Source organism: Nerophis lumbriciformis, linkage group LG05 (assembly GCF_033978685.3).
Source record: "Nerophis lumbriciformis linkage group LG05, RoL_Nlum_v2.1, whole genome shotgun sequence".
Classification (NCBI taxonomy): domain Eukaryota; kingdom Metazoa; phylum Chordata; class Actinopteri; order Syngnathiformes; family Syngnathidae; genus Nerophis; species Nerophis lumbriciformis.
Window position 1 is genome coordinate 53144464 of NC_084552.2, and position 22588 is coordinate 53167051.

The following is a 22588-nucleotide window of genomic DNA, read 5'->3' on the forward strand; positions in this document are numbered from 1 at the left end:
AGTGTATTTTTTTGTTTATTGTGTTGCAATGCATCATTTGTTCACTAAACTCAATGCAAAGTGGGTTTATTCCATGTATTTTACATAATACAATTAGAGTAAATGCTCAACTTATTTTGACACTGATGTTACACAGTGACTCATAATTATAAATCCATGTTACTGGCAGAAAACTAACCATATACTTGATTTGTCAATCATTAGGTTTTGCCAGGCCCTAAGCGGTAGGAAATGGATGGATGGATGCACAGTGACACGCTCAAGATCACCCGTGACCCTAATGAATGATGAATAAATTAAACCACAACAAATCCTCCATTTTGCGTCAAACCAATAATTTTGTACAAAAGTAACCAGACTGTTTAGCTGCCAATAAGCACGTCACATTCCGACAACAGGCCTCGCTCCTTGAGCAACGACATCAGATCTGTCCTCCTCCTCCATGTCACTTTCACGCCGTAGTGCCGCTCCGGCGTGTCCGGCGCGAGAACGTCAGGTGTTTGACGACGTGGCGGCGAGCGCGGCTGAGCCAGTATCCAGTGCGCAGAAGGAGTAGACGACAAGGAGCGCTTGTCTTCTCGCGTTACTTTAGGAGTGTCCACATTGGGTGGCGCGCAGATGCTGCCCACGGAAGCGCCATCATCAGAAGCAGCCTCCACATTCTTCCTTTTTCTTACCGCTTTCTTTGGCATCTTCTGGCACGCTGCATTGTTTTCCAAACCATTTCCTCCGAAATCCGCCACGTTGCTGGCGGCCTGCTGAGCGCGGTGCTGCCCCTTTGACCCGGACTTGAACGACAACGGGGGGAACTTGCACACGCTGTTGGTCTTCCTATGCAGTTGGCTGCAAGCGTCAAGAATGCTGCTGACCGAGCGGCACTTCCCCCTCCTCCTCCTCCTCCCTCGTCGTGGTGCGACTGAAGTGTCAAACTGTGAGGTGACCTTAAAGAAAAAAAAGAGTAAACAACAAGGCTGCAGGGATGCACTATTATCAGAATCAGAATCAGAAATACTTTAATAATCCCCGAGGGGAAATTAAGATTTTCAGCACAATCCCTTTCAAGAGCAGACAAACATTACAAAGAGACAGAACAGGATCGCTGACGGAACTGCCAACTTCTGGCGCCCCTTACAAAAAAGGGGGTTGGGGGGTTAGGGGGTGAGAAAGAAAAAAAATTAAATAAAACATTCAGTCCAGACTGAGGCCAAGGGGAAAAAATCTCATAGCCATAGCACACATAAACATGTGCGTAAGACGAAAACATTAAAGAACACAAAGGACATTTGTCAGGCTTGGTCAAAAAAGGGACTCAGATGCAGAGTAGGGAACAATCCGGCAGTCTTTTATTTTGAAAGTTTCTTTTCACCTCCAGAGTCAGCCTATCTTGATTTGCCCTATAACCTGACTAGTCGGCGAAAAAAAGTTCCACAAAAAGGAACAACCGAAAATCACTCCGAAAGGAGGAAACACAAAAACAATGACGAACTATACTTGGCGCAGGATATAATCTATGAAATTTATCATAAACAAAAAAACGCTCCAAACGGAGGGAGAAACAATGGCTATAAAACTTCTACACTGTTTCTTATCTAAAAAACGTTAACAAAAGGTGTCACTCAAAAAATGGAGGAAAAGGAAGAACTGTAAGAAAAAAACTGAAAACTCACCACTTCGGCTGCAAAACTAAATAACCAAAATCCCTCTGCTGAGGAGGAGAACAAGAAAACTCAAAATTTCAACAAGGGAATTCAGGATCAAAACATTCAAACAAGAAACGAGGCAAGGCTTGGACAGGGTGCGAGAGAGGCACGAACAAACGAGACAATCTGGCACAGAACAAAGGGAGGCGTGGGTTTATAAAACACATGAGGGTAATGGGGAACAGGTGGAAACAATCAGGGATCAGGGATGACGTCAGACTGATGACACAAAAGGAAGTGCAAGTGACCAGACACGAGAGGAGAGTTACTTTTCAAAGTATCCATCCATCCATCCATCTTCTTCCGCTTTTCCGAGGTCGGGTCGCGGGGGAAGCAGCCTAAGCGGGGAAACACAGACTTTCCTCTCCCCAGCCACTTCGTCCAGCTCTTCCCGGGGGATCCTGAGGCGTTCCCAGGCCATCCGGGAGACATAGTCTTCCCAACGTGTCCTGGGTCTTCCCCGTAGCCTCCTACCGGTTGGACGTGCTCTAAACACCTCCCTAGGGAGGCGTTCGAGTGGCATCCTGACCAGATGCCCGAACCACTTCATCTGGCTCCTCTCGATGTGGAGGAGCAGCGGCTTTACTCTGAGTTCCTCCCGGATGACAGAGCTTCTCACCCTATCTCTAAGGGAGAGCCCCGCCACCCGGCCGCTTGTACCCGTGATCTTGTCCTTTCGGTCATAACCCAAAGCTCATGACCATAGGTGAGGATGGGAACGTAGATCGACCAGTAAATTGAGAGCTTTGCCTTCCGGCTCAGCTCCTTCTTCACCACAACGGATCGATGCAGCGTCCGCATTACTGAAGACACCGCACCAATCCGCCTGTCGATCTCACGATCCACTCTTCCCTCACTCGTGAACAAGACTCCTAGGTACTTGAACTCCTTACTTTTCAAACCAAAACATGCAATTCGCAAGACAGAAAAAACCAAGACAAGACATCCCTCACCACAGAGTGACAACATTAAAAACATTTAAAGAGCAGCGCTGATGCAACCAGCCACAAAAGTAAAACAACAACAACAACAAAAACATATAGACCCAGAAAACTCACTGAGAAAGGCCAAGCGTTTTATTACAAAATGGACAAGAGAGCCCACTCCACCCTCGGCCGCCCACCAACTCTCGGCCAGTGTCCAGTCCACATGGATGGACAAACGCACAATTTTGCTAGTATGCACATTGATTGGATGCATGCATGTCACAACATTACCCAAGAGTGAAGATGTGTGCTGCTGTTGCCTTCTTCTGTGAAATACTCCTTAGGATGGATGGCAGCACGCACCTCAGGACCAGACTGCAGTCCAGCGCCGCACAGAGGCTGCTCCACGAACAGCAACGGAGGCTTCGCTGTCTTTGAGTTTTTGCGTGGCATTAATAGAAATCATATTAGAAGACCTGTCGGGATGCAAATGTCGTGTTGTTAGTACATATATGCACTTTTCTGCACACTTCCAGTACACTCATTATGCACGGACGACACTCTTCAGAGAATATTTACACGTAATCGCCAACACGTCGACTCACCTTAAAGATGGTCTTCTTTTGTAACATCGCAAGTGTTACATGCTTATAATGTACATTTGCTTTCTGTTTTGCTGTCTTTAAGCTGCTTTTGTTGACTCTCTCAGAGTTTTCGAACAATATACTTCCTGGTTGTCGTCAGTCGTGCGCCCGATTGGCCAGCACGTCACCCCAGCTTTGCTACCATTGGTTAGTTTCTTCCACGTGACCAGGTGCTACATCACGGGCACAGCACCCGCAGCGCCAAAATTCAAAATACGTTTCTTTAAAAACTGCGACTTTTCGTTTTTATTTTGCACCTAAGATGATTTCACCGACAAAAGAATTCGCAAGAATACAGCCAGTTGACGCGTCCATCACGGATATATGAAGGTTTGTCTTAATAATTTAGCAGCTGGTTAGCATACTAGCTTGCTATCTAGCTAACTCTGCTTTGACTTCAACACCAACAAGCCCGAAACTTATAATGGATACCATCTTTAATAAATGGCTGAACTTGTGTGTTCAGTGCCATAATAGCACGGTAGTTACAAGAAACACAATGTTTAAGTGACGTTAAAAATGCCAGACGCTTAGCTAGCGAGCTAGCAATGATTGTGTACGAATAGTATGTAATGTGTTCTTATGGCAGACTAGCTCGTCATTAGGAGACAATTAAACTCATTTAATTGTGCAAAAGACAAAAACAAGCTCTATAACGCGTGTGTTGACAACTTATCCACCAACTACAACCTGCAACTAAAATGGGGATAATGTGTTTCAACATGGGGGTGAAAATTATTAGATGTGTAAAGAGTACAGATTAACTTGTAACTCACAATAGGTATGTGTGTAACGTTTTAAAATGCATTAATTTACATGAAATCAGTATTATAAGACCGGTCTAATAAAGACGATTTCAGTGATATAAGTAGTACTTTTATCACTGAAATCGTCTTTATTAGAGATGTCCGATAATAGCTTTTTTTGCCGATATCCGATATTCCGATATTGTCCAACTCTTAATTACCGATTCCGATATCAACAGATATCGATATTAGGGATGACCCGATCCAGGTTTTTGCACTTCCGATCCGATACCGATATTGTTTTTGCATTTCCGATCCGATACTGACCGATACTGGCCTATCCGAGCATGTATTAAAGTTTAAAGTTATTTAGCCTACTTAGTTGTCAGAATCATGTTGAAAAGGGTTTTAGTACTCTTGATAACAACTAGCCAGCTGAATTAGGGGAGTTTAAATAATACACAATGGTTGGTAACAAAAAACTGACATGTTTATTCAAGGATAAACACAAAATAGACAAAATTATACATGACAAACAGAAATGGCATCATTGAACTAGGGCTGGGCGATATGGGCTTTTTTTAATATTGCGATATTTTAAGGCCATATTGCGATACACAATATATATCTCGATATTTTGCCTTAGCCTTGAATGAACATTTGATGCATATAATCACAGCAGTATGATGATTCTATGTGTTTTGATTGATTGATTGAGACTTTTATTAGTAGGTTGCACAGTGAAGTACATATTCCGTACAATTGACCACTAAATGGTAACACCCGAATAAGTTTTTCAACTTGTTTAAGACGGAGTCCACTTAAATTGATTCATGATACAGATATATACTATCAGATATATACTATCATCATAATACAGTCATCACACAAGATAATCACATTGAATTATTTACATTATTTATAATCCAGGGTGTGGAGGGGGGCGCCTGATGTAAGTGTCAAAAAGACAGCCAAAAGAGTTTGATATGAGAATAAATCTAAAGTTAAAATATAGGGTAGAAATGCACCCATTTGCAGGAAATTTAGTCTTGATTTTCAAAATGTTCTTTCAAGGCTTGCATGTCTACATTAAAACATTCTTCTTCATACTGCATTAATATATGCTACTTTTAAACTTTCATGCAGAAAAGGAAATCACAACTAAAAAAATCACTAATTTTTTCATACGGTGTTGATCTGGAAATTTTTGCCATTTTGATGGTGTGGAGTCTGGACGTGTGGCACCGAATGGAGATAAGCGTCTCGACAGATGTCACAATATTTGAACAATGATGACGAAAACTGTTTTCTCTGTCGTGTCCGTGTGTCGAAAATTGTTATGCGCTTATTTTTTTATTTGATTTTGTGCGTGGCATAGATTTGCCGTGCGCAGAGGACGCTTGAGCAGGCGCGCACTTTAGCAGCTGCGCTAGCATCACAGCTAACGTTAGCCATGCCGCTACCTCGCGCTCTGCTGGGAGAGGACGTATACGTATGTGACGTATGACGTGACAGTATGTGACGTATGACGTGACAGTATGTGACGTGTGTAAGAAGGTGCGCTCGCTGTCTGTGAGAGGGAGACACAGGAAAGAGTGAGAAGAGCCTGTCGTGTAATGCCAGCAGCTAAAAGCAACTGCGTGAGAATTGTGGATGTGTTGAAGGTGTGCTGGAAAATGCGGAACGGAAATTACGGAGCAGCAGAAAAGTGGAATGTATTATTTAAATAGGTGCGTTGGAAAACACGGACCGGAGTTTTTTTTTAAACTGGATCTGGATCGGCATTTGCCCATGCCTTGCCGATACGCAATTTTTGGCAAATATCGGCAGCCGATCCGATCCAAATATCGGATCGGGACATCCCTAATCGATATATACAGTCGTGAAATTAACACATTATTATGCCTAATGTTGTTGTGATGCCCCGCTATATGCATTAAACAATGTAACAAGGTTTTCCGAAATAAATCAACTCAAAAAAATGCCAACATTGCACTGCCATATTTATTATTGAAGTCACAAAGTGCATAATTTTTTTTAACATGCCTCAAAACAGCAGCTTGGGTTTTGTGACATGCTCCCCTGAGACAGGAGGTTGAGGTGGGCGGGGTTGGGGGGGCGGGGGTAAGGGGGTTAGAGGGGATGTATATTGTAGCGTCCCGGAAGAGTTAGTGCTGCAAGGGGTTCTGGGTATTTGTTCTGTTGTGTTACGGTGCGGATGTTCTCCCGAAATGTGTTTGTCATTCTTGTTTGGTGTGGGTTCACAGGGTGACGCATATTTGTAACAGTGTTAAAGTTGTTTATACGGCCACCCTCAGTGTGACCTGTATGGCTGTTGACCAAGTATGCATGCATTCACTTGTGTGAAAAGCCGTAGATATTATGTGACTGGGCCGGCACGCAAATGCAGTGCCTTTAAGGCACGCCCCCAATATTGTTGTCTGGGTGGAAATCGGGAGAAATTCGGGAGAATAGTTGTCCCGGTAGATTTTCAGGAGGGTCACTGAAATTTGGGAGTCTCCCGGGAAAATGGGGCGGGTTGGCAAGTATGACTGGGAGACGCAACTGCTAAGGTTTATTGGCGCTCTGTACTTCTCCCTACGTTCGTATACCACGCCGTACAGCGGCGTTTTAGTCATAAATTTTACTTTTTGAAACCGATAATTTCCGATATTACATTTTAAAGCATTTATCGACATCTCTAATAAGTATCATTTTCCTGTGATAAATATTAGGAAAGTTAGGGCCTTTTTAAAAGCGGTGAAAATGCACTAGTTTATGGACAGCTTCTTTAGTACAAAGTCAATGCCTTTCAATATTTTAGGTGTAACCCTTTTGTTAGAAATGTCATAACTTTCTTAAATATTTAGCCCATTTAAAAAACAAAAGGTTGGTATCATTGGAAAACTTGGTAAACAATACAACAGAAAACAGAGGTTTCAAAGTTACAGTGTATTTTTTAATTGAATTCATGAAATTAGCTCTGGAAGTGACGAAAAATTTGACTAAACATTGAGTCACAAAACTAACGGCCAGGCAATCGGTGGGTTCAGAAAATCAGAATCAGAATTAGAATACCTTTATTGTCATTGTATGGAAACAACGGAATTGGACAGCAATCCAGCTCAGTGCTTTTAAAACAAACCTACATGAAATAGAGCTAAGACAACAACAATAATAAAACAATTTAAAATTTAAAAACATAATAAAATGTAAAAAAAAGCATATTGCACAGTAGATCTTTATCAGAGGTAAGCAAGTAATTTAAGTGGTGAGTGTTCAGGTAAGTGCAGAGTTTAGGGCAATAACAGCTCTCGGATAGTAACTGTTTTTCAGTCTATTTGTCCTTGCTTTGATGGTCTTAAAACGCCTCCCTGAGGGCAAGAGTTCAAGCTAGTGGTGACCTGGGTGGGATGAGTCCTTGAGGATGCTGTTTGCTCTCCTGTTGCAGTGTCTCTTATACAGGTCCTCTAGAGATGTAAGAGGACGCGTTTATGACCCCCTGTAATTTCTTTCTCTCTGCCACCGTGCAAATCAATCTATTTAAACAATATTTGGCAATCTCACAGATATATGTACAGTATAACTTGTATGATTATAAGGGTTCCATTGAACATTTTACTCACTGCAAATGTTTTGCAGGGGAGTTTTGACGAGTGGAAACTTGCCAAACTTTGTTAGAGCTTTGTGGCACGAGTACTTGTCAATTTCGAAAATTTCGATATTATGGATAAAAGTGTTCTGTGTGTACGCAGTTGAACTCTGAAAACAGCGGTCCGGTTGTGACTCACGATGGCGCGATCAAGCGTGAAATGCTCTGGGTGACCACTGCAGAGATCTAGCCAGCGGAAAATACACACATACTGACTGTAGTAAAATATATTCTCTATTGATACCAATATTTGTCTTTTATCAGTAAATCTGCGGACATCCAGCAACATTTTGAGCAGCTTTTTGACAATGAGGCGGAGCCCCAGAAGACCCTTGATCCTCAAAAGAAGAAAGCTGCCCTTTCAGCAAAATGACCCACCATCAAGAAGCCCCAAGGAGGCTGCAAAGTTACCCTCCACTCAGCCCTTCCCTGACGGCATCCGCATCCTGGATCACCCCAGCCTGCCCAACACGCAGGTGGTGATCATTCCCAAAAGGGCTGACCTGCAGAGCGTCATCAACGCTCTCACTTTGAAAGGCAAAGAGCGCGGGGCCCAGGGCCGCAACAAGTTCATTCTTCTGGGGGAGAGTGGCGCCCTGGACAGTGGCTGTCTTTACCAGGCTAAGACGGAGGATGACTTTACGGGGAGTACAGCCAAACAGCAACAAAGTGGACACAACTCCACGCATGGCACTGCTTCCATTGAAATCAAACAATGTAGGAACTTGATTGCTTCATTTCTGGCACGCTCAAGCGTGTTGAGTTCATGTATGCTTCCTGTTGTGTTGCAGTTAAAAAGAAAGAGGGTGGCGTCCCCTTTGACGACAGCCTTACCTGCATGCAGTGGCTAGAAAGGAGCGATGCCTTTCTAGCCGGACATGACGCTACGGATGCCAATAAAGAAAACCAAAAGACTCTTCAGGTCAACTGTGGGATCTCAGTGTGCTTGTTCAGAAAGACACTGATGACGCCACCGTGTCCACTTCCTGTCTTCCCACAGTTTTCGGATGCAGACGCCGCCCCCGAGGAGCCCGAGTGCGAGAAGCCACCGTTCTCCTACATGACCATGATCCAGTTTGCCATAAACAGCCGCAGGGACGGACGCATGACGCTGAGCGAGATCTACAAGTGGCTCCAGGATCATTTCCTCTTCTTTAGGGATGAGACTCGGATGCACGGATGGAAGGTGAGTGACCACTTCTATAACGAGGAATTGGTGGTCTGAAACACTCACTCAGTTTTTGTGTTGCTTTTTCCAGAATTCCGTGCGTCACAACCTCTCCATTCACAACATGTTTCTACGGAAGCCCACGCCCAACGGCAAAGTTTCCTTCTGGACCATTCGGCCCGAAGCCAACAGAGGTCTCACCCTGAACCAGGTGTACAAGGTAGACGCACTAAATGGACAATGACATACAGGTAGACCTTGTGTTGAGGGGTTTCATGGTAACAAATGCACTCTCCGTGTGCGCAGCGGAAGAATATGTAGGCAGAGTCACACAGTGGTGACTCATTTTTGTGCAGCCCACCTTTTATACGGTTTGGTAAATGTCGGCAAAATCTAAAGTTCCACCTATTTAGCATGAGGAAATGAATCTCAAACAATTCTGCACACCTCGATATAGGGCGAGGGTGTCAAACTCGTTTTCGTTGAGGGCCACATCGCAGTTATGGTTGCCCTCAGAGGGCCGCTTTTAACAATGGGAAATATATGAATATACATATATTTAAAATACATTAACAGTATATTTTTTTACATAGGCTGCAAAAAAGTATAAACATTTTACTTAAAGAACTGGCAGCTCAGTTACCAAAATTTTACAGTAAAAGCAGTGGGTTTTTACAGCATATAAAAAAATGTAGTTAATGTAATGTAAAAACAATACCACTGTTTTTAACAGTAAAATTCAAGCATCAGAGCTGCCAGTTTGTTTGTTTTTACCGTAAAATCTTCTTGTTTTAATGTTTTTTTTTGTTTGTTTTTTAACGTTTTAGTGTCTTACTCCATATGGAAAAAAAACTATTCTAAATTTGATTTTATGGTAAAAAAAAACTCAGTCAGAGGAATTTAACCGTAAAATCTATTTTCAAATTTACAGTCTACAATTTGATGGATAACTTGTTTTGAAATCCTAAGTCAAGCAGATATTTATATTTATTTTTGGAATACATGATAATATAATATTTAGATTTATGATAATATTGCATTTTAAAAGATATGCAATTGCATGCAGTACCTGATTTTTAATGTCAAAAGGGAACTAACTAATATATTTAGTAAGAAAAGATTAAGCATTTTATTAACACATTATTTCCAGGCTTTCGCGGGCCACACAAAATAATGTGGCGGGCTAGATTTGGCCCCCGGGCCTTGAGTTTGAGACTATGATGTAGGGTGTTGATCTCGTTAGGCCACGCCCTCCTTCATCACACATAAGCACTTCCATATTAAACCCAATATTCATTCAACTTTTACAGCCTGGAGTTGGAAAACAGGTGTAGAAATAATTTGTTCATAATACTTACTTGCCAAGTCTACATGCATGTTTTTAATCTGGTGCAACAAGTTTGGCACATTTTGTTTTATTTAGAATATATCTAAGAATATTTTCTTTTTAAAGATATTTATGTACAGTACCTCCACAATTTCACACCAATTCTCACAAATTATAAGCTCCCTCGTAACTTTGTCCAATCCAATTAGCGTCATTTTCGCCAATTGAATTTGCCTCTAAGGGGTTCTCAAACGAGCATGTCAACGTTCTAATCAAAACTCATCTTTGTTTCTTGTGTAGACAAAGCAGGAACAAAAACATGTAACAATATATCATCTCTTTACGACTAAGTTAAGCCGCACAATTGTCGTCCTCTCCATAGCTCAGACCTACTGCACTTCCGGTTTCTGTCGACGACTCTAAGCCTTCTAGGTAATGTTGTATAGAAACAATAAACCACACACTGGCCTGCTGACTTCCTAGTTTAGATAGATAGATAGATACACTTTATTGTCTGTCCCAACACATACAGAACTTCTCCTTTGACAGGCTCAACAATAAAAACAACTTGCATTAAAAACAAAAAGCAAAGTGCATTGAAAGAGGACTGTTAAAAGCAAACAGATTCTAAAATGTTTATTTATCCCTTATCTTTTGCAGAATTAGGCAATTAGGAACAGATTTTCATTTGCCTGTGATGAGGTGGCGACTTGTCCAGGGTGTACCCTGCCTTCCGCCCGATTGTAGCTGAGATAGGCTCCAGCGCCCCCCGCGACCCCGAAGGGAATAAGCGGTAGAAAATGGATGGATGGATGGATTTTCATTTGCAATGCTGACCGAACAAAGAAACAATTTACAAGACAAGAGTTGTTGATGTGGGATGATAATTTCTCATTGTCTCTCATTTACCAACAACAATGACCACAATAGATCGCTTTCAACAGTTCACAAATGCTTTTAATGCACTGTGGTAAACATATGGAATATCAATAAATGTTAAAGATCGATAAAAACTTTTAAAATGTAAAACATGGAGAATGTCTGCAACTTTTGGAAGACCGAGCAGAGCACTGCCAAAGGATGCCTTTGTTGCTGCTTCTTTCTGTAATATTAAATAATTAGCACTAGTTTTAGTTTAGAACAGTACTGTACATTCATTTCACACTAAGCCCCTGATTATTTGCTTTTACTGCCATCTAGTGTCTACTTTTAAGTGTGCAGTATAAAACGGGCAAAATGCAGTACAGTATTTGTTTTCCAATTTGTGTTGCAATTCTGTGCTTTTTGAGGTTACGGTTTCAATAAAAGGATAACAAATTAATAAAATATTGAAAAAAGTGAGCCCAAAACACTGCAACTTTTGCCGCAACTTTTTGAAAAACTTGCCGCGAATTCATGTATTTTAGGCCAACAGTCCAAAAAAAAGATCGCAAAATTTTGGAGGGACTGTATTTTAAAAATGTATACAATAATTGTTTTAATAATTAAAAATACTGTTTTTAAAATGTAGTTTTACTCTTTTGTACTAATCGACCTCTACTGGACAAACTAATTAAGAACACCATCTCCCACATCATCAGTCTTGTTTTTTTTATTACATTGAACCCTCATTTATGACTGATTGATTATTAGGAATTTTTGCAAAGTAGGAATTATTAATTATACATTTAATATTTCATAGCTCAAGTATTTTGTTTAAACTATTTACGGTTATGAGAGCCATCTGTACATGAAATAACACCCACTTAGTTAGCTTTACACTCTTTTTATCCGTTTAAGCCAATATAGATTTGCTACCTGAGGCTGAGCCAATCAGTAGCCGTGAGGATGATCAGCGCGCTCTGATTCCTATTTTCATAATTAAAAATGCATCATTTTGTTGAAAATGCTTTACAATATCTGCAATAGAGTCAAGGTGCAAACCTCGGCGCGTGATCTGGCGAGGAGCGACTGCACTTTGTGTTCTTAAAAAACTGGTGACATTTGTGAGATTCTCCAATGTTGAATAAAATGTTGTGTATTGTCATTTGCTTCACGCTGACCTCCGTGCCGTTTCTCCCGCAGCCCGGCTGTGCCCCTGTGCCCACCTCTTATGCCACGCCCATGCTTTCATTCCCCCAACAGGTAAAACAAGACTTTTTTGCTTTATATGACTCTTGTTAAAGTGGTGTACTGTCGTATTAAATATGTGAACATCCCTCCTTTGTCGAGTGTAAAAAGTAATGCACGCTGCTTTGTTGTTTGTTTTGTTTCATAGCAGCAAACAGTTGATGCTGACAGGAGATGCCAGACTGGCTTGGGTGAGTCAAGTGACATCACAGAAAAATATGAAAGATGTCAAATTGTAATTTAAAAAAATGATTAATCACAGTTTACAAATTAATTACGGTAACTATATTTGAAATACATCAATTTTTACTGTATTGTACTAAGAGAAATATACATATTTATTTATTTAATTTATATTTGCTCTGATTTCCCCCCCCCCCCCCCCCCCCCCCCCTGTATACGTTCAGAGAGGGGGATGAAGCTTCTCCCCCTTCCAACGCCTTCCAACATAGTTCCCATCCAGCTCCCTGTCAAAACCTTTTCCTCCTCTTTGACAGCACACACGCCGCCTCCTCATAGTCCTCCTAAAGCCAAGAGTTCAAGAAAAGCTCCCAAGGTGAGGTTTTTTCCCTGCAAGATTTGAAGTAATTATCAATGATGCGATTACTAATGTGACCAGCAGGTGTCGCAGAGCAACCATGGCGACGCTCCATGCAGCAAAGTGTCCGGAGAGGAAGAGAAAACTGAGCTGCTGAATGTTGCCGTCAAGCGCAAGGGTTCCAAAGCGCTGGCAGAGAAACCTGCAAAGGTGTCCAGACGGAAGCAACATCTTGTCCACTCTCTGCACGACGAGCCCGTCCTCATCTACTCGGAACGCTCTGACTTTGACTCCGGTATCGCCACCTCGCCCACCCTCCTGGACGAGCAGGACGCCGAGCCCGACCCAGAGGAGCATCGCAGTCCCGACCGGCACTTCTCCTACAAAACCCCCATAAAAATCAGCCGCAGCCGCCTGACTTCCTCCACGCCCAGCAAGCCCCCCTCCAGCGTCCAAGCCGAGCCATGGAAGGTCACCCCCTTGGGGAAAGAGGGCTGCAGCGTTCTGGACTTCAGCCCCATCCGCACGCCCATCGGTCCCGCGGTCACGCCCATGCACGACTACACCACCTTCAGCCTGAACAGCACCCCCTTTAAAGACTGGGCCATCTTCTGCTCCCCGGCCACCTCGCCGAGCGGGTGCCGGGAAAGCGGCTGCTCCCGAGAGCTGCTCCTGGCCGGCGGCGCCACGCCTTCCAAATGCTCACTTACCGAGGGTCTCATCCTGGACACCATGGATGACAGCCTGAGCAAGATCCTGGTGGACCTCAGCTTTGGCCTGGAGGACGACAACCTGCAGTTGGCCGACGTCAGCCTGTCAGACATCATCCCTCAGCTCAAGTAGCTTGACTTACTACACGAAGAACCGCAAAGACGATAATACATCACTTTTATGCTTCCAGCTTTGCTCTTCTTCACTTGTAGTTCAACCTGTAGTCACTTTTTGTCTGGGGGAAAACTGCCTTAATGACACTTTTTGTTGTTGTTCCTATGTCAATAGAGGATTTAGTTTGTGTAATTTTCACCTCCGGGGCCCCGAGAGGGACAAGCGGTAGGAAATGGATGGATGTACGTTAATTTGCACACGGTCTTATTTAATTCTGTTTCTTTATGGTGTGAAAAAAACAGCACAATGCTTCCAGGGGTCAGTTCTGGAATGGGACTTTAGAAGACGGTGCAGGTTTGTTAGCAACAAGATATTTAAAACAGAAAATACTCCCAAAAACACTACTACCGGTACATATTATAATATATTAGCAATAGATGGATGGTTATATAGATAGATGGATCTTTTATTGTCATTGCACAAGTACAACAATATTTCATTTTCAGCACAAACCCGTTGAAGATTAGACACATTGTACAGGGTAACAGAACAGAAACTCCACTTACAGGCTCGTATTAGTGCAACAATCCATGCAGTGACACCTGGAAACACTAAATAATCATGTCCTTTGTTTTTTAACCGTTATACAATAAATGTGTTGGTGTCTGCGCTTTTAAGCACAGTTTTTATGTCGTGTTCGTTAATGGTGGCTTGTGGGATTGCATAACGCCAGTTTACAGTTTTTTTTTTTTAATTTAACAATTTCGATTTTAAAATATGATGTTGCAGACAGGCTGTCTTTTAAAAAGGATTGTGTCTTCTGTGTCCTCAGTAGGTCTTCACCTCCTGCTGAGCCACTTCGAGAAGGATCTGAAGCTGCTTGCTGCAGTAATCTGGGAACAAAGAGACCGGAAAACTGTGAGCGCATATATTCTTTATATTCATGTCTTCTTCTTAATTTTTTATAACATATATGCAATGGTACCTCGGGGTACATACTGCATCACAGAACTATTTATCAAAATCGTATCACTCAAGAACGTCATGCTTAGCCCCCCCCAAAAAAGCACAATTTTACCATGTAACTTGCCCTTTAATAAAGAACAGCTTTTAGATAAGAAATATTGTACAAAAACAATACAATAGGTACAAACAACTACAGAGTTTTTATAAAGTAACTTAATAATGTACAGGATTTCCCTATAAGAGTGGACCTTTGCGGCATCCACTTCCTGCTGCTTTTTCGTCAAACATGCCATCAGCGGCTTTTCCATATTATAACGGATAAATGTCAGGAGTTTAGATATTATTTTAAGCATTATCGACTCATTCTGCTTCAGTATGGTGCAGACTAACAGTGCTACGCTCCAACTGCATTACCAAGTTAGCTAACGTGGACCCCGACTTAAACAAGTTGAAAAACTTATTCGGGTGTTACCATTTAGTGGTCAATTGTACGGAATATGTACTGTACTGTGCAATCTACTAATAAAACTAATAAAAGTCTCAATCAATCAATCAAAGCTACACGCTGTCATGCTTTTGATTATGTCTTTCTTTAATTCAATGAATATAAACCGCTTCTTCTCAGCACTGTCTTTGACAGTGTTAAAAAAAAAAACTGATTTTCCTAATAGTTTTTACATAGAACATTGAAAAACGGTACTATTGTTATTTTTATGGTAAAAATGTGCTTGTACCATAAAGTTTCACACTTTTTTTTACAGCGCCTACTTACTTTCTTCCTTCCCATGGTTGGAAAAACAAAATTACGTCAATCTCGAGCTATAAACTAATTCTATGGAATATATTTTGGCTGGATCTTTCGGGGTTTACTGTGACATCCATTGATAAAATAGCAGTGGGGTGGCTCGTAACCCCCCAAAAAAGGTAAGCTTGTACCACTGTGCTGGATGTTTTACTCTGTATTAGCTAACCCTGCACACAACAGTACGAAACCACTCACTGAATATCCGTCTCCACTTGGGTGGTAAGCGACGGCGGTGGACCATCATGTAGTACACCGGGACCCCGGTCAGCGTGAGGGCGAAACTGCGCCCCGTGTTCCAAGGGTCCGAGTACAGAGACAAGCCCACGATGAAGAAGCAGACCACGGTGAAGGTGACGGCAATGACCAGAGGGACCTGGAGTGTCAAAAGGTGACGGATAAGTTCTGGATGATTACGCAGTACCAAAGCGGTCTCACCTTGAAAGGCCGAGTGTGCAAGGGGAAGCGGTATCGGTGGATGAGCATCCCCAGCGTCGCCAGGGCGATGAAGAACCAGCGAGCGAAGGAGGCAAAGCTGATGAGATGCTGGATCTCTCCGGAGATCAACATGAGCGCCACTAAGGGGTACTGGAGACACGTCATAATACTTCTCATCCATCTGCTTTTTGTTTTCAGCTCTGAGGAGTCCGATGATGACGCAGCTACACAGATGCTACCTTTCAACTCGCGTCTAAAGTCTAGGAGTCTTTAAATGGTGTGAATCGATCACGTGAAACCAGAAACGAGCAATTATAGTCGCCTTGATTTTGTTGTTACGTTTCTTCTCATTTCAATTTGCTCTCTGTGCAGGAATGGTAACTTCCTATTGGTGGATAAAACTTGCCATCAATCAAAGCATTAGAGGCTGTTTGGCTGCAGAGAGAGAAAGTGGTAGGTAAGTCAAAACTGCCATCAAGTGGACAAAAACTTTTATTTTTGTATTATTTTTTCAATAAAGAGGACATATTTGTTGAGTAGTAGCCTTGGCAGGCTTTGAAGGTAAAATTATTATAATTATTTGTCTACATTTAACTTTGTTGTTTGCTTAGTCTGTACATGAGTTTTTAAATAATACATTTTATAAATGCAACTTGAAAAGATATGGAGAGTCAAATGGGACAGTATGACCAAAAAAAAAGTCTCAGAAATAAATCTTTAAATAATGATTGAAATGTATTATTAATTAATAGAAATTGAGCATTTTTATTGATAAATATGTAATTACATTTGTCATCATTATATTATTACTATAATTATAACTTTTTATTTATTTAACAGTTTATTTTACTATTTAATTAATTATTTAATCATTTAATGTTTTAAATAATTAGTTTGTTTTAATTAATTGTTTCATGCTTTAATCATTTCACTATTTAATTGATGAGTTCATGTTTTAATTAATTATGTCATGATTCAATTATTTCACATTTTCATTAATTATTTCGTGATTTATTTAATTTGTGGCCTCTCCAAGAATTTATTTTATCCTTCCAACTACTATACCGACTAGATTTGTGTTAGCCCCGCCCATGGACTTTGATGGGTAAGTTTAACGGATAAAATACATTCATAAAGCACTGACACTCAGGTGTATTGAATAATTTTTTTAATCGTAAAATAATTATATCATGAAATAAGTTATTGAATTGTGGGGAAAATAGGAAATTGTGAGATAATTAAATATTGAAGACATTTATTTTGTATATTGATTGATTATATATCTATGTTGTATTATATATCTATGTTGATTATGTATCTTATGTTGAATAACACATTAAAGTATTTAACAATTTATTTATTAATTTCCCATCTGATCCTCCATAATAAGAAGGCCATGTTTGACTTTTTAGTTTTATTTGAATAAAATCTAAAATATTCACCAGTTAGATTTAAGGTTTTTGGATGATTTTAAAGGATGTCAAAAAAAAAGAGACAAACCCAGATGAACTGGTTTTTGGACTCCTAAGGATTGAAAGTGCTTTTACCAGTAGCAACACAGCAGGCAGTGGTGTGTGTCTGCGGATGTGGATCATAGAGAAGATGGGGGGCCAGTGACCCTCTCTGGCCCCCACAAACAGCATCCTGCAACACAACGGCCACCCAGCATGTATGTAAGACCCTCCATCAGTCCTGTGCTGATATTCATGTTTAACAACAGCAGACCTGGGTGATGAGAAGAAGCCCCCGTTGAGGGCTCCCAGGCAGGACAGCGCCACCAGGAGAGGGATGACAGAAGACACGCCCTGCAGCGCACGGTTGGCAAACGTCTGCAGAGGACCAACATGGCAGACACAACATTAGGTACACCTCATGCATTAGAACAGACTGGCCGACAGAGAATGTTTCCCAAATTCCAATTCCATTCCATGAATGGAATTAGAGGTTTAAATGTTTAATGAAAACTTTCAGGAAGTGTCGGAAATTGGATAAGGAATAAGCAGTTACATTTTGGGGTGATTCGGATCACAGTCTGGATTTAGAATTGGTCTATACGGATACATTGTGGTTGTCTGCCAGCAATATTGTGTGAATGCACCAAGGCAAATGTTTTCCTGTTAGCAAGCTAACCCTAGCATGTTAACGTTTTTAATCCTAGCATTTTAGCTAAGTATGTATGTTTTAACCTAATAGTTATGTATTGTGTAAATGCCAGCTGATCCCCTGTTAGCATGCTAATGTTTTATGCTAAAATGTTTGTATTTTTTAATGTTTTACTTTTAAAGCTAAAAACACAGGTTTCGTTGCTTGGGACGGTTGGACTCTTGGAAGTATGTGACCTTTTTTAAGCTAATTCTGCAGGCATTACACCTAAGAGTCATATAGTTTGTTAATTTTAATCTATTAGAAAATACATCTACCATTTAAATATTCAAGCTATGTTTCAGTAAAGCTTCGGATCTTAAACATTAGTCTGCTACCAAAACGGGCTGCCACTGAAAAACATTACGAAAAGTGTAAAAAGTATTATTTTGGGTTGTTTTGTAGAGACAGTTTGCCTAAAATAGGGGTAGCATAGTGTGGTACTTGTCAACAACTAGCAGAGGGTCAAATCCTGTTAAATTGTGGCCTAAACAGGCTGCAGAAACTGAAACTAATACATGAACAGAAGATTTGTGTGTGGTTGTTTTTACAAATTGTTTGTAAATCAAAGCATAAAACATTTCCCAACTTGCAGCCAATTGTTAGAGAGAACTGTTCATACAAACCTTATTAGTTTGCTGCCGAAACGGGCTCAAACCACAAATGCATACAGAGCACAAAACCGCAAGGGAGTGAAGTTCAGTGCAGTTTGTGTTAATAGGGGCATAGCAGAAGGGTGCAATTAACCCAGGCCCAACTGCAGTACTGGAGTTTGCTGCCTAAACAGGCTGCCATCTAAATCGACAAAGAGACAACCCGAAGGAGAACCCACTGTGTAGTATATGAAGTATCCCATCGAACAATATTCAAGCTACATTTCGGCAAAGCTTCCGATCTTAAACATTCAAACCATTTTTACGTTTCACTAGCATTTCAATTCAGCGTCCGCTCTTCAACATTCAAACTGTTCTTACATTCAAACAATTTAAACATTCATTCTACATTTCACCAGCATTTCCGTTCAGCTTCAGCATTAGAGCAATCACTGAAATTGCCTCATCTAGTTATCGTAGTGTTTCTTATGTCTGGGTTGTGCATGTGTGCTTTAACGAAGTGTCTTCACCGACCACAGCCACGGCGTCCGACAGCAGCAGCTCGGCGGGGGTCATCACGGTGTAGTAGGACACGTTGACGAGCACGTAGAGCACGGTCACCGTCACCATGGAGCAAATGATGGCCAGCGGGATGGTCCTGAGCCGCAATGTAAGACTCTTAAGATTCTTTCAAAGTTCTCAAAAGGATCTAAAATTAGTACCTGTTTGGGTTGATGACTTCCTCTGTGACAAAGTTGAGATAAAACCTAAAAAAGAAGGTATTAATAGACATTGTATGCTAGTTTTTTGTTATTTAAGGTCGCTCACCATCCACCGTATGCGTAAAGGCCGTTGTAGAAGGCCAAAGGCAGTCTATCCAGAGTTAGCGCTTCCATCTCAAAGCCATTCTGAAAGTTCTCCGTCTTCCCTGCCGAGAAGACCACATTTTTTTAAAGGATGTCAGGGTGTGTAGGACATTTTGCAGCCCACCTTTGGTCAGCGCCATGATGCCAGGAACTATAATGAGGACCAGGGCAAAGGTCTTGATGAAGGTCAGGGTGATTTGGGTGCGAGACGCCAGGGTGACGCTCCAGCAGTTGATGGCCACAATGAAGGCTGCAGGGTTACACAACAGTGCAACCTTAAAAGCATCTTTGCGTGGGGATAGAATGGAAGCAAGGGTGGGGTTGGGGCTACTCACTTACTCCGAGGAGGCTGACCACTCTGATGAGCGCCATAGGAGCCTCACAGGGGGTGAAGAATGGCTCCACCACATAGCGCCCGAAAGCCAGCGACACGTAGGAGGCCACGGCCGGCCTGGACATGGGCGGAGAGTCTGACGTTTAGTTCGTGCGACTCGCAATGCAGCAAGTTGAAAGACCCACCTGACGAACAGGAACTCGACCCACAGACGTAAGAAAGCCGGGAGGGGCCCCAGAGTCTCCAGCAGATAGGTGTAGTGGCCCCCGGATTTGGTGAACGTGGTGCCCAGTTCAGCGTAGCACAGTGCGCCTATGGGACATGTGGCACCACGCATAAGTTAGCAACATTAAGCTATGTTATGCATTGGAGCTCAGTACTTGGAAACACCAACTGAGAGCACAACTAATCCAATAAAAACTAGTTTGCTGCCTAGTCGGGCTGCCGCTGAATTTCAAAGCAATTAGGAATAGTGCAACGTTTTGTGTGAGATTTTCGTAAGGAAATACTTTCTGGAAATATAAGAAAAAGGGTTTCATGACTTGGTAGATGGTAAAACTTATTCAACACCAACTAGTTAACTGCTTAATCGGACTGCCACTGAATCCAAAACAGAGCCATGTTTTTTGTTAGATTTGTGATGAACAAATATTTTATGTATATAGAACAAAACAGGTTTCCTGGCTTGGTAGAGAGCACAAGTGATACAAATCCAACCAGTTTGCTGCCTTAACGGGCTGCTGCTGAAATCCGAACATTAGGAAATAAATACGTTTATCGCCAAGTTGTTTCACAACCATCAGGGGATGTAATCTATCCATACCCTACTAGTTTGCTGCCTATATTGTCTGTCAATCAAACCAACACACAGTTAACAGTTAATCAGCATCTTTTGTGCAGGGTTGTTTTGCACAATAGATTGTTTTGTACAAACAGTTTGTGCAAATAAAGACATAATAGAGTTCAGTACTTGTCACCCGGCAGAATGTCCAATCCAGCTAGTTTGCTGCCTAAATGGGCTGCCATTGAAACCACAACATAAACAGGAAATGGGCAAAGTTTTGTGTTAGATCCTTTTGCACAGTTTGCATAACTAAATAAATGAGTAATGGAAGTTCAGTGCTTGTCAACAAGCAGCAGAGGATCTAATTTAGTCTGCTACTTCAAAGGGCTGCTGAACTTAAAAAATTAAAAGTAAGTGACAAAAGTATTGTGTTGGGTTGTTTTGTACGAACATTAGAGTGCAGTGCTTGTCAACAACCGACAAAAGGGCCAAATCCTGTTATTAGCTGCCTAAACGGGCTGCCACTGAAATAAAAACATGAAGAGGAAGTGAAAAAAGAATAATTATTGTTTCGTACAGTTTGCCTAAAAGAGAGGTAACAGAGTTCAATACTTGTCAATAACCGGAAGTGGCTCAAATCCTGTTAGATGACTGCCTAAACGGGCTGCCGCTGAAATAAAAACATGAAGAGGAAGTATTGTTTTGGGTTGCTTTGTACAAACCGTTTGCCTAAAAGGAGGGGTAATGGAGTTCAGTACTTGTCAACAACCGGCAAAGGATCTAATCCTGCTAGTTTGATACTTAAACGGGTTGCCAGTCTAATAAAAACATGAACAAAAAGTGAAAAAAGTCTTAGGTTGGGTTGTTTTGTACAGTTTTCCTAAAAGAGGGCTAAAAGAGTTTGGTACTTGTCAACAACCAGCAGAGGGTCAAATCCTTGTAAATTGCTGCCCAAAAGGGCTGCAGCTGAAACCAAAACATGAACGGAAGGCGACAGAAGTTTTGTGCGTGGTTGTTTTCGTAAATTGTTTGTAAATGAAGGTATTTCATTTACATTTCGCAACTTTCAGCAAACAGAGAACGCAGTTGATGCAAAGCTTATTAGTTTGCTGCCTAAACAGGCTAAAATCACAAATACATACAGAGCAGAAAACAGGAAGTGAGTGCAGTTCAGTGCAGTTTGTGTTAATAGGGGCATAGCAGAAGTGTGCAATTAACCCCAAGCCCAACTACAGTATTGGAATTTGCCGCCTAAACGGACTGCCATCTAAATCGGAAAGTAAACAGGAAGTGAGACAAGCCAAAGGAGAAGTATATGAAGTATCTCACCAAACAAGGAGAGCACGCCACACAGCAGCCACACCAGCAGGGAGAGGCCCACGCTGCCGCTGTTCATCAGCACCCCCTTGGGGGCGATGAAGATGCCGCTGCCCACCACCGTGCCGATGATGAAGGACACGGCGGGCAGCAAACCGATCTCCCTGCGCAGGTGCACCGCCTCCCCTTCCTTCGCTTGCGGCTCGCCGTCCTCCTTTGCCTGCCTCCCGTCCATCTTGGTCCCGGTCGTATACGGTGCACGCCCCCCCAAACGACCCCCTACTTTACTTACTTATTAGTATGCAACCTCCTCCTTGGGATTTCACTGCCTCTTTTGGAAACTTGTGCAGGAAGGAAAGTTTAGCAAAAACAGCAAAATACCCCCTTCTCCCTCCTTCCCTGATTGGCTGCCTGGAAGCCCACCCTGACCCAAAAGGGGTAACAAAGCCAGCACTCTTCCCAGTAATTATGCTCGTTTATAGGCTGGACGCTTACTTGTTTTGTGCACAGAAGAAGGGAAAGGGGAGGGGGCCATGATGTGGAGACAGCTGCACAAACGTGAAGCACAGCAAGACATCCAGCGAGACCCCACCATCGCTTGTCCCTTTCCCCCCTCCCCATGTCTGACCATTGAATGCATGTCAGCTTCATTCCATCTCAACAGCGTGTTCATATCCAACACTCATACAAGTACAGTACACCTTCCTACTT

The 22588-nt window shown here is 42.0% G+C and overlaps 3 protein-coding genes across 9 annotated transcripts; 1 reads left to right on the forward strand and 2 right to left on the reverse strand.

Annotated features, from left to right (window-relative positions):
* Positions 1 to 68: 68 nt before the first annotated feature.
* Positions 69 to 3372, reverse strand: rhno1 (RAD9-HUS1-RAD1 interacting nuclear orphan 1). Its single transcript, XM_061958914.1, has 3 exons — positions 3232 to 3372; positions 2918 to 3102; positions 69 to 941 (listed from the first exon to the last, which is right to left on the reverse strand). Exons 2-3 carry the CDS (start codon positions 3077 to 3079, stop codon positions 363 to 365), a joined length of 741 nt encoding a protein of 246 aa, XP_061814898.1. The 5' UTR covers positions 3080 to 3102; positions 3232 to 3372; the 3' UTR covers positions 69 to 362.
* Positions 3373 to 3404: 32 nt separating this feature from the next.
* foxm1 (forkhead box M1) lies at positions 3405 to 14169 on the forward strand. 7 transcript variants are annotated; one of them, XM_061959625.1, is made up of 9 exons: positions 3405 to 3600; positions 7933 to 8385; positions 8460 to 8590; positions 8669 to 8854; positions 8928 to 9056; positions 12228 to 12287; positions 12421 to 12463; positions 12680 to 12828; positions 12892 to 14169. In XM_061959625.1, the coding sequence occupies exons 2-9, from the start codon at positions 7977 to 7979 to the stop codon at positions 13651 to 13653; spliced, it is 1869 nt and encodes a 622-aa protein (XP_061815609.1). In that variant the 5' UTR covers positions 3405 to 3600; positions 7933 to 7976; the 3' UTR covers positions 13654 to 14169. The 7 variants fall into 7 exon arrangements, with proteins under 7 accessions (XP_061815609.1, XP_061815606.1, XP_061815607.1 ...); XM_061959622.1 differs by having other exon boundaries at positions 8460 to 8854; XM_061959623.1 differs by having other exon boundaries at positions 8460 to 8854; positions 12895 to 14169.
* A 16-nt stretch (positions 14170 to 14185) lies between these two features.
* LOC133606075 (cystine/glutamate transporter) lies at positions 14186 to 22201 on the reverse strand. The gene is made up of 12 exons (XM_061959629.1): positions 21890 to 22201; positions 19962 to 20088; positions 19778 to 19893; positions 19567 to 19692; positions 19405 to 19504; positions 19299 to 19343; positions 19111 to 19234; positions 17567 to 17670; positions 17389 to 17485; positions 15842 to 15991; positions 15602 to 15779; positions 14186 to 14528 (listed from the first exon to the last, which is right to left on the reverse strand). Exons 1-12 carry the CDS (start codon positions 22110 to 22112, stop codon positions 14464 to 14466), a joined length of 1455 nt encoding a protein of 484 aa, XP_061815613.1. The 5' UTR covers positions 22113 to 22201; the 3' UTR covers positions 14186 to 14463.
* Positions 22202 to 22588: the final 387 nt, after the last annotated feature.

What these genes read in the sequence shown, in the direction of transcription:
- rhno1 (XM_061958914.1), bottom strand. Translation starts at nt 3,079, where the DNA reads ATGCCACGCAAAAACTCAAAGACAGCGAAGCCTCCGTTGCTGTTCGTG. An exon ending in GCACACATCTTCACTCTTGG is followed by an intron (nt 942 to 2,917) that starts GTAATGTTGTGA and finishes TTTTTCTTTAAG; the next exon opens with GTCACCTCACAGTTTGACAC.
- foxm1 (XM_061959622.1), top strand. Translation starts at nt 7,977, where the DNA reads ATGAGGCGGAGCCCCAGAAGACCCTTGATCCTCAAAAGAAGAAAGCTG. An exon ending in TTCCATTGAAATCAAACAAT is followed by an intron (nt 8,386 to 8,459) that starts GTAGGAACTTGA and finishes GTTGTGTTGCAG; the next exon opens with TTAAAAAGAAAGAGGGTGGC. An exon ending in TGCTTTCATTCCCCCAACAG is followed by an intron (nt 12,288 to 12,420) that starts GTAAAACAAGAC and finishes TTTGTTTCATAG; the next exon opens with CAGCAAACAGTTGATGCTGA.
- LOC133606075 (XM_061959629.1), bottom strand. Translation starts at nt 22,112, where the DNA reads ATGGACGGGAGGCAGGCAAAGGAGGACGGCGAGCCGCAAGCGAAGGAA. An exon ending in GGTCAGCCTCCTCGGAGTAA is followed by an intron (nt 19,693 to 19,777) that starts GTGAGTAGCCCC and finishes GTAACCCTGCAG; the next exon opens with CCTTCATTGTGGCCATCAAC. An exon ending in CAAGTGGAGACGGATATTCA is followed by an intron (nt 14,529 to 15,601) that starts GTGAGTGGTTTC and finishes CTTTGTTCCCAG; the next exon opens with ATTACTGCAGCAAGCAGCTT.